This window comes from Lygodium microphyllum, chromosome 26, assembly GCF_053477565.2.
Source record: "Lygodium microphyllum isolate KBCC chromosome 26, Lygodium_microphyllum_v1.1.10, whole genome shotgun sequence".
NCBI classification, from domain to species: Eukaryota; Viridiplantae; Streptophyta; class Polypodiopsida; order Schizaeales; family Lygodiaceae; genus Lygodium; species Lygodium microphyllum.
This window is the reverse complement of record NC_141160.1, coordinates 53,371,073-53,386,456: the sequence shown is the minus strand read 5'-3', so window position 1 is coordinate 53,386,456 and position 15,384 is coordinate 53,371,073. Positions and strand designations below refer to the sequence as shown.

Genomic DNA, 15,384 nt, shown 5'->3' with positions numbered 1-15,384 from the left:
TAAAAAGTGTGCTTATATTTAGGAAAGAAACTCTTAACGTACGCTTGGGTGGTGTAACCGTAAAGAGACACTCAAAATACTCTTGGGTGGCACCCCACACCAAAAAGATGGATAATGCCCAAAAATAGGAACAAAGGACAATAAGACCAAAATTGACCAAAATGAATGGATTTGAACAGAGCTCCTAATGTCCCTCACTAACTCAATGTAGATCAAGAGATGACCATGAACACTAACACGAAGACCAACATCAAGCTCCTTCAATATTGTAATCCATGGTTGAGAGGGGGTTCCTACACATCATTTGGTACATACAAGTTTTAGCATTGTCTTCTTGCCCTTGACATCAACATTCTACATATTTCATTGCATAGGACACCCATGAGCACCTTGCTCACTTTAAATCCCGAGTATATCTCCACCTACAGTCCAGTCACCCATGTATCTCTTCATCGTTAGTTCATCATCAACACGTGGATGGCTATATATATGCTCTCTGTTTTGTGATTTGTGAGCTTTGGAGTAAAACTTAGGGTAGAAGGGGTGAGCTTTTCTTAGGAGTCCCTCTTGGTTCAAGCTTCAAGCTTAATAGGGGTAATTGAGACAAAGAAGGTGCATTAACATTAAACCTTTTATTAAGCTCATTAAACGATCCCAAAACTCAAATGTATTGAGTGTGTTTCAATGTTCCATAAGCAAAATCTAAAACTTCGGTTGGTTCCATCTCTAAAAATAGAGTGTCATCCTTTGTGCCATCCCACACATTCCACTCAACGAGTCTTCAGTTGTTATCATTCTCCATCATCATCATCTTCAGCCTCCATGACTACAATACCTACTCGAGGCACTCCAATTATTGTCATCTTCATCCAAACCACTATGTTTGCTATCCAAGCAAGCCAACCTATTGTTACCAGCTTCTAGAGAACTTCATTAGCATTCCCATCTCTAATAACAAAGTTTGTCATTGCTTTTACTATCCCACACATTCCACCCAATGAGTCTTCAATTGTTATCATTCTCCATCATTTTCATCTTCAGCCTCCATGACTTTTTTAGTACCTATTCGAGGCACTCCAATTGTTGTCTTCATCCAAACTACTATGTTTGTTATTCAAGCAAGCCAATTTATTGTTGCTAGCTTCTAGAGAGCTTCATTAGCGTTTCCATCTTCTTGGTATGACCCAACCCACTAGTCATAACTACTACCTAACACCATCACTGTTGCAAGTTGCGCTATGCCTCATCATTGCCTAGCCACCGGACCGGTTCACTTTGAGGGATTGCTATTGGGCCACCCTAACTACCATATCATGATACCTACTCCAGTCTCTAGCTGTTGCGTTTTGTAGTTTTGGGCATCATCTTGATCTATGTTTGTTAGCAGTCATGTTTGTCATGCCTTGTCATCTCCTGCCTGTGAGCCTCAGTCTGAGTCAGACGAGGACATTAGGAGCTCTGACATGTCTGTCATGTGTTATGATGGGGGAGGCTAGTCACTCTCGACTGGTTGTCTTAGGATGTGCATTTCTTTTTGGCCTCTTTTAGTGGGCAGCCACTGGCTGCCCGGCCACTTTTTTGGTCACTGATGTGGGGCGCCCATTTTAGGGCATTTTTAGGGTTTGTTCTTTTGCCTATTTATAGGCAGCCCCCCTCCCCACTTGATCACTTATCTTCTTGCAGATTCCGACACTCCTTCTCCCCCGTGGTGGTGCTGCCATCATCATCAGCCTGATCTGGTGCCCTCACTGACGCTGTGGGCTGCGTGCAGGGATTGATCAGTCTCCTTCCGGCTTCCCGTTTGTATTCAGCATTCATTTCAGTCAGTGCAGATTTCTGTTCCTTATTTTCTGCTTTCTCTCTCTCTCTCTCCCTCCGTGTTCGTATTCCTTCTTCCGCAGCGCACTCTCACATGGTATCAGAGCCGAAGGAGAGTACACGGAGCTAAGATCTACGCGGGAGAACACCCACAACCTTGCGTTTGCTGGTCAAGACGTCTCCAACAGCTGAGGCGTCACCTTCTGCACCATCTCCTTGATCAAGGCGGCCTGTTTTGGTGTCAACCTATTTGTGTTTGCTGCTAGCGTCATCCCCAAATCTGCGTTTTCAGCCTGGGCGGTCCTCCTCTAGCTGGGCGACACTCCACCAAGCTGCGTTTTCAGCTTCTGTGGCTGCGTTCAACCTCTGGCGGCACTTCTCCAAGCTGGCGACCTCATTCCTACTTGCATTTTGAGGCAGGCGGTTGTTTTTCTGTGGTGATTGCATCGTTAGTACTTGCGTTTGACATCATCCTTGCGTTCTGTGCAAGGCGGCCAGCTCAGGAGCTTTTGGTGTTTGTGTTTCGGCACCGGCAACCTTCCCTTGTTGTGTTTTGGTGTTTGTAGATATCGAAGATGTCTTCTCATCGGTTTACGGGCTTTGATGACTCAGATGACGAGCTTTTGTCTCGACACTCATCTGAACGGAGGCATGATTTCTATCACGAGGACCGTCGTCCGGAGTCTATTCCCTTTTCCCGTTCCCCTTCTATTTATGTACCTCAGCGAGCCCCTTCCAGTGGGCCGAAGATGCAGCCTTTGGTACCCCTTGTACAGGTACCCGTACTTCCTCAGCTGCCCAAAGAGGACCAGTTGGATGGCTCCAACTTTTCTCTATGGTCCTGCAAGGTGGAGTGTATCTTGGACTCCTTCGATCTTTGGGAGCTTGTTTCTGTTCCTATTCCCCGGCCTAAGGTGGATCCTACAGATGGGACATCTATGGATCGTGCAGCCTTATGGGATCGGCTCAATTCTAGAGGCAGATCTTTCCTCTTTCTGAGTTTGCAAGATTCTGTCCTTGTTCATGTTCACAGGTTGAAGACTGCAGCAGATGTGTGGAGAAAGCTCGCGTCTCTCTATCAATAGAAGACGTTTGTCCACCGGATATCTCTCGAAAAGAAGTTGCGGATGCTCGCTATTGATGATAGTCCTTCCATGAAGGACCACATCAACAGATTACAGGATATGAGGGATGAGCTTGCATCCCTCGGTCGGACGATATCTTCTGAAGACATGGCTATGATTCTCTTGACTCAGGTGCCATCGCCTCGGTTTGATGTCTTCTACACCAGCCTTCTTACCTCGAGGACCCGTGCCTAGCTTGTCTTGGAGCATGACGAACGACTCAGAGAGGTCAGTGCTAGTGGATCCGACTCCACTAGAGCCTTTGTTGCAGGTTCGGGAGGGCAGAAGAAGAATAAGAAGTCAAAGGCTAAGAAGAAGGACAGTTCTTCAGGCTCTGACTCAGATTCAGAGAGACCGAAGTGCCCACACTGTGGGAAAGGGACACATCCCGAGGAGAAATGCTGGGAGAAGTACCCTCACCTTTGTCCGGGAGCGAAGGGTGGATCTACATCGGAGCCTTCTTCTACCTCTACACCAGCTGTTACCCATGAGTCAGTGTTCCTTTATATCCATGCTTTGGAGGAGGATCCTTCTTCCGTGGCTGCAGTGTCTTCTGCGCAGCCTTGGTTAGTGGACAGTGGTGCTTCGAGTCATATGACTCCCCGAGGTGATTTGTTACAGGATCTCCGTCCCTAAGAGGGTTCAGTCACTGTTGGTGACATTTTCTCGGTGCCTATTAGTGGTGTTGGCACCTTGCCTTTGTTTACCGACCGACCTTCGAGCTCCTTTTCACAGGCCCTACATGTTCCGGATTTGGGCCTTCCCCTCCTCTCAGTTTATGGCCTTAGGAGGCTTGGCACACGAGTGATCTTCACCGAGCATGCCGTTGTTATTGAGGATTCTTTTACAGGAGCTGTATTATCTACAGGTTGGCAGGAAAGCGGGCTTTACAGGCTCCATTCCCCTTCTTTGATGCAGGGTCCTCCGAGGCAGTCTATTGCTACACCCGTTCCCGCTTATGCACCTTCTATTCCACAGGCTCCTTCCCATCCCCCACCTTCTCCTCCGGTGGTTCCCTCGTACCCCCCATCCCTTTTAGCGGTGGATTCCCTGGCCCCTAGAGTTTTAGAGGGGGGATTCCCAGGATCGTGAGGAGCTCCTTCAGCGGCAGTCTACATCGACGGACTTCATCGACCTTGGCATTTCTCTTGCCACCCCAGGATCTGTTTCTCCCTTGGCCTTCAGCCACATCCAGGATCTGAGAGGGGGTGTTAGCAGTCATGTTTGTCATGCCTTGTCATCTCCTGCCTGTGAGCCTCAGTCTGAGTCAGACGAGGACATTAGGAGCTCTGACATGTCTGTCATGTGTTATGATGGGGGAGGCTAGTCACTCTCGATTGGCTGTCTTAGGATGTGCATTTCTTTTTGGCCTCTTTTAGTGGGCAGCCCACTTGGTGCCCGGCCACTTTTTTGGTCACTGATGTGGGGCGCCCATTTTAGGGCATTTTTAGGGTTTGTTCTTTTGCCTATTTATAGGCAGCCCCCCTCCCCACTTGATCACTTGTCTTCTTGCAGATTCCGACACTCCTTCTCCCCCGTGGTGGTGCTGCCATCATCATCAGCCTGATCTGGTGCCCTCACTGACGCTGTGGGCTGCGTGCAGGGATTGATCAGTCTCCTTCCGGCTTTCCGTTTGTATTCAGCATTCATTTCAGTCAGTGCAGATTTCTGTTCCTTATTTTCTGCTTTCTCTCTCTCTCTCCCTCCGTGTTTGTATTCCTTCTTCCGCAGCGCACTCTCACAATGTTTTCATCTATAGCAACTAATTTATGTGTTTTCAACATTTTTCCTACTCCAGTCTCTAGCTGTTGCGTTTCGTAGTTTTGGGCATCATCTCGATCTATGTTTTCATCTATAATAACTCATTTATGTGTTTTCAGTATTTTTCCTCATTAGCTTCTTCTCCAACTAGTGATTATTGCACTTAGGAGCCATCTCCAATAGAGAATACTTAGTATGTACGGACTATGTGACGAAATGGCATGAAGCCAAAGCTCTCAAACGAGATGATGGTAACAACGTGGCCCTGTTTTTGTATGAGAATATCATCACTTGCTTTGGTAGTCCCCTAGAGCTAGTCAATGACAGAGGCACTTACTTTCTAAACAAGATTATGGAAGAGCTGACAGATCTTTATAAGATATGCCATCATAAGTCCACACCCTACTATCCTAGAGCCAATGGCTAAGTTGAAGTTACCAACCGTATCCTTTGCTCAATCTGGGCATTTGAAATCTCCTATAAGGTTGCTACAGGATATATCCATTCAGAGGAGTGAGGATTGGTTGCCTCTTTTTTGAGAGGGAAAACCAACCATGACAAAAAACTTGCAAGATACGAAGGCAAGCCAAAACAAGGGTGACACCACTTTCTTCGATGGAACCAAAGAAACACGACTCCTTTGGCAGTAAATCTCTAAGAAAAATAGGTTTTGCACATACTGTTGGAGGTCAGGCCATGTGAATGAGGAGTGTTGTACCAAGGCCCAAGGTCTTTCTTCTAGAAAACCATCGCAGATTGCTGCGACTGTCTCCACTCCGGCTGGCTAGTCCAGTGGGGTTATGCCTTCTGTTGCTGCACTATCTATTCCATCTACCAAAGCGGCTATTGGATATGTGGCACGTTGACAATCTCAACAACCTATCTTCTTCACTACTCCTAAAGGATTGGTTGATTGGTTTGCTAGTGGCTTACCTATTGCACTTTACGCATCCATTCCTAGAACATCCATTGCACCTTCTAGGAATACTTTCCCACCTCGCCCTATGCGATGGTGGCCACACACTTGGCCTTTCCTTTTTTAGACTTTCGCTGCATACTTACATACTCATAGCATTGCACTTATCATTGCTTTCTTTTATTTTCAGTTTTGTTTTTTGGAGTATCTCATTACTCACATTTGTGCTTGCAGATTTTTAATCTCTTTTGCAAGGTTTTGTATCTCAGTGTAGGGCTAACATGCAGGCTTGCACCAATCCTTCTCGAGGTAGAGAGAGGAGATGTGTACTGTTCCTTTCATGGTTCCATCTACTTGGAGATTTGCTCTTCTACCAGTATGGAGGCTTTATCTCTCGCGGCGGATGATACATAATCTCTCTTGATGCTATCATGGCGGTGACTTCTATTCGTGCTCTTTTAGTAGGGATACTTTATCATCTTTATCCACATGGTTCTTGGCACCACACGAAGATCGACATCCTCAAGCTTATCTTCCTTCTTTGGCATTGATATCTAGGTTGAGAGGGGATTCCTACCCTTCTTGGTATTCTATAAGTTTTGGCACTTGTCTTTGACATTAGTCTTCCCCCCCGTTGTATCTTTCGCTATGCATTGCTTGATTTCATTATCTTTGTACTAGGGCACTTGGGCAAGTGAATAAATTTTCCACGAGGGACATTGTCCAAGTGGCACCTGTTGCATGAGTATTCTTCAACATGTAGCATACTATGCATCTCATTGTGCAGAGCACCACTGCATGGATCCTAAGTTGTTTCCATTGGTGGATTACAACACCATCCTTTTTCCTATGATACTTTATCATCCTTTCACTTGTCATCGACATCCTCGAGTGGTTGGATAAGCTTGTAGTGTTTTTTGGTGTGTTGAGTGCACCATCCCTACTCCCGTCTTCTAGGTTCCTATTACTTAATTGGCTTGTACCCCTAAAATTAACTTTCCACCACCAATTTAAAAAAAAAGTTCAATGTGATTCCATCTGCCTTTATAGGGCTTGGAAGGCCATTGGGCAGTCGACGAGTACCCTTTGTCCGATGCCCTGTCCTCTTTGGGGTGATTACTTGGACTCCCTTGGTAAGATAATCATCGCCTTTGTAGTCTTGGTAGGCCATTGGATAGCCAATATGCACCCTTTGTCCGATGCCTTGGCTACTTTGGGGTGAGACGCCTTGGGGTCAACATTGCCGTTCTTTCCTTTTAGGTTCAATTTTGGGCCTAAGAGGGGGTGTTGAGCTAAAATAGGCTTTATAGTAGCTGATTAGCATTTTTAAACAACCCCAAAACATGCTTAATTAATGAAAAACACAAATTTGGTGCGCGGTTCGAGAGAGTTTCAACGGTCCCCCAAAACCCTAATTTTTTGGGGCACCCTTCAACCTCTATAAATAGACAGGCTAGCCTCATCCTTGTGTGCAGGTTTCTCACTTTGCCGTGCAGATTTCAGCTATCAGCCACTTACCATTTGCTGTCCAACCATCACCGACTACAGCCCATCACTATCCAGCCCTAGGCGTCATGTTTTCAGCCATTGCTGTAATGGTTGGAGGTCTCCATATGCTGTGCCATCATAGAACTTGATCAGCTTGCATTTTTAGCATTTGGTGCCAGGCAATAGGCTGCTGCTATCTCTTACACTGTGCGATTGCTGCAATACCTGCATTTTTGTTGTCCAATAGGCCGTCTATATCAGGAAACACCTCTCTTGTTATTGCCTGACAGTTCTCAACCTCGGGTGATCAGTTTTCAGCCTTCCTCTGGTGGTACACTATTGCGTTTACTAGATTTCAGCCTCCAACTGCCGTGTTCTAGTGACCAGCCTGTTGCCCTTCATTATTGAGCACTCTCTCATCTCCGACCGGTGGTTACTGCACTTGAGATTCGTTTCCGGTGGATGTCACTCTCCGACACTACATTGCTCTGCCCTTCGGCATTCTGTACACTCTCACATTCATTTACAACATTCATTCACTTTAGAATTTCTTCTCTCTATGTTTGTCTCTGTGTTTGAGTTTTGAGTTTTTACTTTTTGCATGTTTGTCTCTGTGTTTGAGTTTTGAGTTTTTACTTTTTGCATTTTGCGTTTAGGGTTTGAGTTTTGCTTGTCTTTGTTTGAGTCTTTGTGTTTTAATCTTGGTCATACATGCTGTGTTTCCTTAGTGCAAACCCTAGCATATCTTCACACCGAGCCCACTAGGTCATGACTAGTTTCAGTCATTTGTTGACAATGTCTGCTAATGCCCTCTCTTAGATCATGAGTAGTCTAGTATAGTACAACACACAATAACAATGACTCATCATAGTAGATACAACAATGACACTCAGATAGGACCATGGATACCCAGTAGTGGGTGTGTAGCCACCACCAAGGTGCCGTGGAGAGAACTTGATGTTGATGTTGATCATACTGGCTTCTCAAAACAAAAAGAAATCATAGTAGTTTTCTATGTCTATCAACAATGCAGATTTAGTGTGGACTTCATAAGAGTGTATGGTCTCCATGTTCTTCCTATTTTCAGCACCATCACCCTCCATTATTCCTTTACGAGATGTGTCCTTGATTGTGCTGGATAGAAGCCCACCAACCTTCTAATTGAAATTTTGGATATTTACATTTTACCATTCCTTCGTGTTTATTTCCATGTTATCAAAGTGTTGGCTTTTTTTTGGTATAAGGATGAGTTTTCATGGTAGCATATAGATGATCAAGAGTTTCGTGTCCATTGCCTTGAATTTTTATCCTTACTCCAGGTATCATGCTAATATCTCCATATGTCTCTCTTCTCCAAACATTGTCAAACGTTGTTCCTTCTCTTCCTCTCACTTTCATTGCTTATAGAGCTCTAGGAGTCTATGGTGTGTCAATTCATCTGAAGGAGCTAAGTGCTCATGCCTCATTAGTCCTTGTAATTAGAGCGTCACATGATAATTTAGATTAATAACAAAAACAAGTACGACTTGAAACCAACACCAAGTGCTATAGTTTTTTCAAGTGTTTCTAACAATGCTTATCATTGTGTTCCTAGCCACTTGTACACACTATTTCTGGTAGAAAGAATATTGTACATCATACACAAAAGCCTGTTTTAGGCTAGCAAAATATCCCATCACTGGCCCAATCTAAATTTGTCCAACCTCTTAGTGAGACCCTCTCTCCATACAAGATCCCATTGGTGGTCATGGTGCCTTGTAAGTATTGCAAAATATGCAAAACGGCGTGTCAATGGGGCTAAAAAGGTCTTTGCACGAATGAACTCAAGGTGATAGCTGCAAAAGAAACATCTAGTCGGGTATAAATGAGCTATATCAAGGACCCAACCAAGCACGTGTACCTAGTGACATTTGCCACTACATGGGAGAAGGTTGGAACAACTTGGACCATGGGTCCATGGGGCATGAGATGAGCCTACAAGCATTCATGATAAAGGCTGTCAACAACTCAACCACATATCTGTGCTATGAGATGAAAATGCCAGTGGGCATCTGAAACACCTCTAGCCCAAGGAAAAAGTGAAGAAGTTCAAGACGTGCCATCTCAAACTCAGTGCTCAGCATCTCTAGTGTGTGCAATGTGCTCACAACTCTGAGTAATGATCAAATCATCGCTATACGAAATTATACATGTTGCCATCCCATTGGACAATTTGAAATAGAGATTGGGGTCATAGTTAGACCCTCTGAAGTCATAGTTAGACCCTCAGAAGCCATTGTCAAGAAAGAAGCAGTCTATGCACAAACCATAAGAGAAATTGAACGAAACACAAGACAACTGAAGGGAGCAAAACAACGCAATAAGGGAATACATTTAGAAATGCAGGTCTGGCAGCTGCCTTCTTGAGGAAGCTAATGAGACATCAAGCCACTAACTCCACCTCTCTCCTGGATCTCAAATCCTGGTGGGAGAGGAGCAGATTACAGGTAGGCTTTTAATGGAAGCCAAAGCTGTTTCAAGGTAAAGCTTCTGATCTTGGCTTGTTGATCTCTATGTGATAGATGTTTGACAAGTTGGTTGTTTCTCCTGTTTCCAGATTTTTAGAGGTTGCATAAAAGTGAAGTACAAATATTTTGGTTGTTTTACCTGTACCACTGCTGATTGGACCGGTTTTGACCTGCTGCGATTGTTTTACTGCCTTGGTGACCACCTACTGCAGATTTTCAGCCTGTTTTCAGCCCTAGAATCCTGCATTTTTACTGCACCCATCTGTGTTTTGCTGATCTGCTTCTTTTGCAGGTAGAAGAACTTCATTTAATGGCTTCCTAACCTGAGTTTTTGTCATCAGTGTCTGCATTTTCTGTTTTCTGCTCCTGTGCAGGGCTGGGTCATTGTTTGCCCTTTTCTGGCTGTGTTTTGGTCCATTCTTTCCTGTTTCCTTTCTTTGTGCAACAGTAGTCTTGTTTTTTGATCATCGTTCCTGTGATTCACTGCTTAACTTTAGAGAGGCTTCTTGTGTATCTAGTTGTTGTGTTCCATCTACTACGCTTTGTGTACTGTTGATCCCTTCTCTATGGGCTGCTTGAACTCTTGAAATTGTTGTGAGCCTGTCATCTTGGCACCCACCTATCCATCACTTTCCCTTGCCTTAGTTCATTTTCTTTGTATCTCTGTTTGCAGTTGCCACTCTGCGCCACCCTGTTCACCAGCCTTGCGTGGTCCTATCGAGTCTGCCACCACCACTGCTGCCCTCTGCCACCACTCTGCAGTGGTGCACATGCCAGATCCAACTACCGATGCCCTCTGTCACCACAGCATAGTCCACTGCCTGCTTTCCCGACTGTGCTACCATTGTTGCAGCTCTCAAACAATGTGGACATGCTTTTCGAGGAGGTATAACCACCCAAAAATTTAAAGGAATCTCAATCAAAATTGCCAATATTGAGCAATTTCTTTAACATTTATGTGAGAAATTTGGGGCTTTTGTGATTTTTGGGTCCAACACGCATCCCTAGGTGCAGTCCAATTACTGGTTGCTGTTAGTATTCATCCCAAGGTGACATTTCATCCAATCCTAAGGTTATAAGTAAAAAATTATGAGAGTGCACAATGAAAGCAAACACAGAGAGGAGATAGAGAGAAAACACAGGTGAGAGAAGGAACAATGTGATTGCAATGGGCCATGGCTGTCACGGGGATGTGAAATTTGTGGAAATGAGGAAGGAGAAAGGGAGACTACAACAGTGACCTTAAGTGGAGAGGATAGGAAAGTTTTTTTTCTTTTTATGTTTTGAGCAGTAAGAAACACGGACTTAACTACCATCTCTTCTCCATCTTCTCAATGATAAAGCCCTTGTCTTCTTCTTCTTGATTCTAGACAGCCCATCTGTTCTTCTTAAGGATGCAGCCAATAAGGGGAGAGAGAATATTGACACTGTGCTCTCCATCTTGTCATTACTTTCTTTCTTCCAAAAATCAGCATGCATTGTTGAAGAGGGAAAAAATATTAACAAAGGTCGGAAGAGAGGTTTATCCAAACAATCCCTTTTGTAAATAAGGCATCCAAGGTAAATTCACTAGATGGTTTAATCTTGCTAGTAACATTTGATTAACTTAATAATCAAATGTGTAAGTTGTTAAGCACGTGTTGCACATGGTAGTTATTTCACGGTAATAGGCCAAGGACCCCAAGGATGCAATGGGTGTCAAAGGCAAGGTTTTGGTTGTTGGTTGGTGTCAGTTTTAACCCTAGATAGTTGTCTGGCCGTTAAGTTTAATTAATGCTAGTCAAACAGTCAATAGAGGTTGGAACTTGGGGACCACTCCAGGTTGCAAATGCCAAGCCAATTTAATTATGGATGGGCACATTTGATTTTGGGTAGGGTCAGAAGTGCTGAAATTAATTTTCAAAAATAATTTAATTTAATGGTTGGATAATGCTGAAAAAATGGGTTTAGAAGGTTGCCACTTGGCACAAATACCCATGCAATTGAGAAAAAACGTTTTTTGGGCCTAGTTTGAGCCATTTAGTGGGCTTTCAGCCTGTGAGAGAGAGGAGTTGTTGGTCATTTTCCAAGCAGAGAACAACAAATTGCTGTAGGCGATAGCCAACAGGGGGCTTCAAGATGTAGGCAACAACAAGGAGACCACCATCTAGGCTTGCCAACCTAGCAGTTGTAGGCTAGTGACAGCATTTATGAGCCTCTTGGCAGCAAGCAACTGCATTTAATGCAGTTTGGTATAGGTAGCATTCCAATTTCAATCATTTCCCGTGTGGAAAATTAGGGGATTCTCTCTCTCTCTCTCTCTTTCTCTGTGTGGCATTCTCTCACATTCTCTAGCCCATTCGTAGGTTATCTTGATAATTCTCAGCTATTTGGAGAAGATCATAGCCAGATTTGGTGGACAACATGAGAAATTTTGCTGTAAACCCTAATTTACAGCAATAATTAGGATTTAGCAGCCACCTTGGGATGTGTGCTATCAGTCAAGGGCATTGTACATTGAAATCAGCACTTGGAATTCAAGGAATTGTTAGGGATTTCAAATGGCAGCTCATCCATTGTGAACTTGGGTAGCATTTGGTCAGTTGGGGTTCCATTAGAGCAAGTCCTAGGTGCAAATCAAGGGGCAATTTGCCCAATTGGTTTACTGATTGTTTGTACAATAAGGGACTTCTAGATTAGCAAAGGGGATTGTGAAATCTCAGCTTGTACACAATCTATTGGCAATATAAGTTAAAGAAATACAGAAAGGAGTGTTAGTTTTGGAGCCAGCAGAGTATCTATTGTCCAAGATTATTAAGGTAGAGTGTGAATTTCAGTTTATGCTTATTTATTGATTGTTGTAATTAAGTGCTTAATTAGGTATTACCATCTTATCCAAGAAGGAACGTTGGTTTCATCATTTCATTACTGGGATAAACTACTCAATCCTTTGATTTGGTGGGCCCGAGGCATCTGATTACAAGCCAAAGGTTTGTGCTAGTGCTGATTTTTGTGGTCAGCTGAGAAATTAAAGTAATATGTCTTCTTATAGTGAGATGGAATCAAGCAGTGATGATGCCTCTCAGTATGGACATTCACATGGGGAAGACGGAAATGCATTACGTGATCTTGTACAAGGCTCACATGATGGTAGCAAAGTGAAAATGTTGCTGTTGGACAAGATGCAAGTCCTTCAAGGCAAAATAAGTATAGAAACTGGGAATGCCCGTTCCGGGCCTTAGGAATGGATTAACGTGTTTCGACATGTGTCTACCAGCGAAACGCCCATGGAACATTCCTGCCCGTTCCAAGCCCCGTTCTTGCCCGTTCCAACCTTGTTCCGGGCCGTTCCAGCAGCCGTTCCCTGTTTGGAACGGCCATTCCCTGGAATCAGAATGCACTGTCCCCAAATTTGGGGCATTTCAGATTAGGGATTGTCCCAAATTTGGGGCTTTTTCAGCAAGGATTTGTGGCATCGGTCTTGGTTGCAATGTCCCCAATTTTAGGGCATTTCAGATCAAGCATTGCCCCAAATTTGGGGCTTTTTGAGCAAGGATTTGGGGCATGGAATTGGCTGTAATATCCCCTAAAGGATTGCCCAAAATTTGGGGATTTTTCAGCAAAGATGTGGGGCATTGGACTTGCTTGCAATGTCCCCAATTTTGGAGTATTTCAGATCAAGCATTGCCCCAAATTTGGCGCTTTTTCAGCAAGGATTTGGGGCATGGCATTGGCTGCATAGATGCTTATTTGAACAACTAAAGCTTCAAAAACAATCCAACTGTTTCTACTCTATACATTAAGAATGAAGGGGGGGACTTGCTAGTCATCATTCTTTATGTAGATGATATGCTGCTCATTGGACCTAAAGAGGATAAAATTGCAAGTTTCAAGGCCAAGTTGAAGGATATATTTGCTATGTTAGATATGGGCCTCTTACATTACTATTTAGGGATTTAGTTTACCCAAAATCAATATGGTATCATCATATCACAATCACAGTATGTGGACAAGCTTCTACATAGGTTTAACATGCAAGATTGTAAACATGTGGGTACTCTTGTGGAGCCACGACTAAAGTTATGCATGTTGGTAGTGGGATGATTGATGTTGCAATTTACAACTAGGTTGTTGGATGCCTTATCCATCTTTGCAACAGACGCCATGACATATAGTTAGTAGCTCATAGGTGAGCAGGTATGCACAACCCACATGTAGTCCATTGGCACTGTTAAGTGGATCTTCCATTAGTTGCAAAGTACTCAGACACACGCCTTCATACTTTCTAGGGTGGGAGACTTGCAGTTATAGACTTATAGTGATTTAGATTGGATTTGAGACTTAGACACTCCACAATCTACAAGTGGATATTGTTTCTTTTTGGGCCGTTCATGCATTTCATGGCTTAGTAAGAAACAACCTATAGTGGCTACTTTGTCTTGTGAGATTGAGTACATGGTAGCCTTCACAGCAACAGTTGAACGTGTATGGTTGCATAGATTGCTAGCTGATCTATAGGTTTTGTTGGCGGGTTCTACATCTGTCACGAGGACGTGAAAATTTGATGCTTTGCTTATGTTTAATTGACATTTGATTAAAGGACTAATCAAATGTGCAATTAAAAGATGCACATGTGAGATGCAAGCTACTTTTTCACAGTTGAAGGCCGAAGGACCCTGTGAAAAAGATGGGTGTCAAAGACAAAAGTTGTAATAAGTTACACTTGTTAGATTCTAGGTCAATTTTGATGTCAGTTTGTCCCTAGGACCATTAATTGGCCATTAAGTGTTAGTGGTGACACTAGAGACTAGGCATTAATTAATGGGTTAATGCTTGTCCAAGGGTCAATTAATGCATGGGACCACTTTGGGTTGCAAATGGCCTAGCCAATTAATTTTTGGATGGGCAAGGTCAATTTTTTGGGCATGGATTAAGGGCTGAATTAATTTTCAGAATTAATTAATTCAAAATTAATTAAATGACTGGAAATTGCAGAAAATGGATCAAGAAAGCTGCCACTTGGCAAAACTTTCCCATGCAAGTGGGAGAAAGGCTAAATAGGGCTGAAGGGAGAGGGAAATCTCGTTTTCTCATTTTGTAGCTATTGGAAAGAGGTGTTGGACTGTTGCTGCCAGCTTTTGGGGTCATTTCCCAGCCATTGGAGACCATTTTGGTGATGGAGATTGCATATTCTTGACCTTGGGAAGCTGGCAATTGCTGTTGATACACTTTCTCCTGAAGATCACAATCTCTGATGCTCCTATCGTTGTTGGTGCATCCGTTTGGGGCTGGTACAGCAGGGCAGCAGCTGATTTTGATTAGTTCTTCGTGACAAATCTCAAAATTTTCTCTCTTTACAGCATTCTCTCATCTCCTTCAGCCTATGCTCAGCCATTCTCAGCAATTCTCAGCCATTCAGAGGAGATCTCAGTCATTTTTGGTGGGCTGATCTGTAATTTCTGCAGTAAACCCTAATTTACAGCAGAAATTAGGGTTTAGCAGCCACCTTGGGATCCATGCCAGAGATTGAAGGCTCAAGGGACTGAAATCAGCAGCTGATAATTGAAGGTTATCAAGGGATTTCAGGAGCCAGCCCATCTGAATTGATTTGGGGCAGCATTTGGCCAGCCAAGGGTCAAATTGGAGAAGAAGTTATGGGTGAATCAAGGGGCAAATGACCCAAAAGGCTTGCTGGCCATTTATGCCAGTAAGAGCAATGGGTTAGCAGGAGGAGATTGAAGAATCTCAAGTTGTACTCCTTCCAATTGAATGAAAGCTAAAGAAATACCGC

At 43.7% G+C, this 15,384-nt stretch overlaps 1 protein-coding gene across 3 annotated transcripts in view; it reads left to right on the top strand.

The window, feature by feature from the left end:
- Positions 1 to 15,384, top strand: part of LOC148013277 (alpha/beta-Hydrolases superfamily protein) — a 61,643-nt gene that overhangs the window by 7,746 nt on the left and 38,513 nt on the right. Inside the window, exon 1 of one of the 3 annotated variants that reach the window (XM_087668282.1) lies at positions 10,329 to 10,500. The exons of the other annotated variants lie outside the window; for them this stretch is intronic. Coding sequence (XP_087524408.1) covers positions 10,385 to 10,500 — 116 coding nt within the window. The 5' untranslated portion in view covers positions 10,329 to 10,384. Of the gene's footprint in view, positions 1 to 10,328; positions 10,501 to 15,384 lie in introns of those variants that run through there. 3 annotated transcript variants of the gene reach the window in all.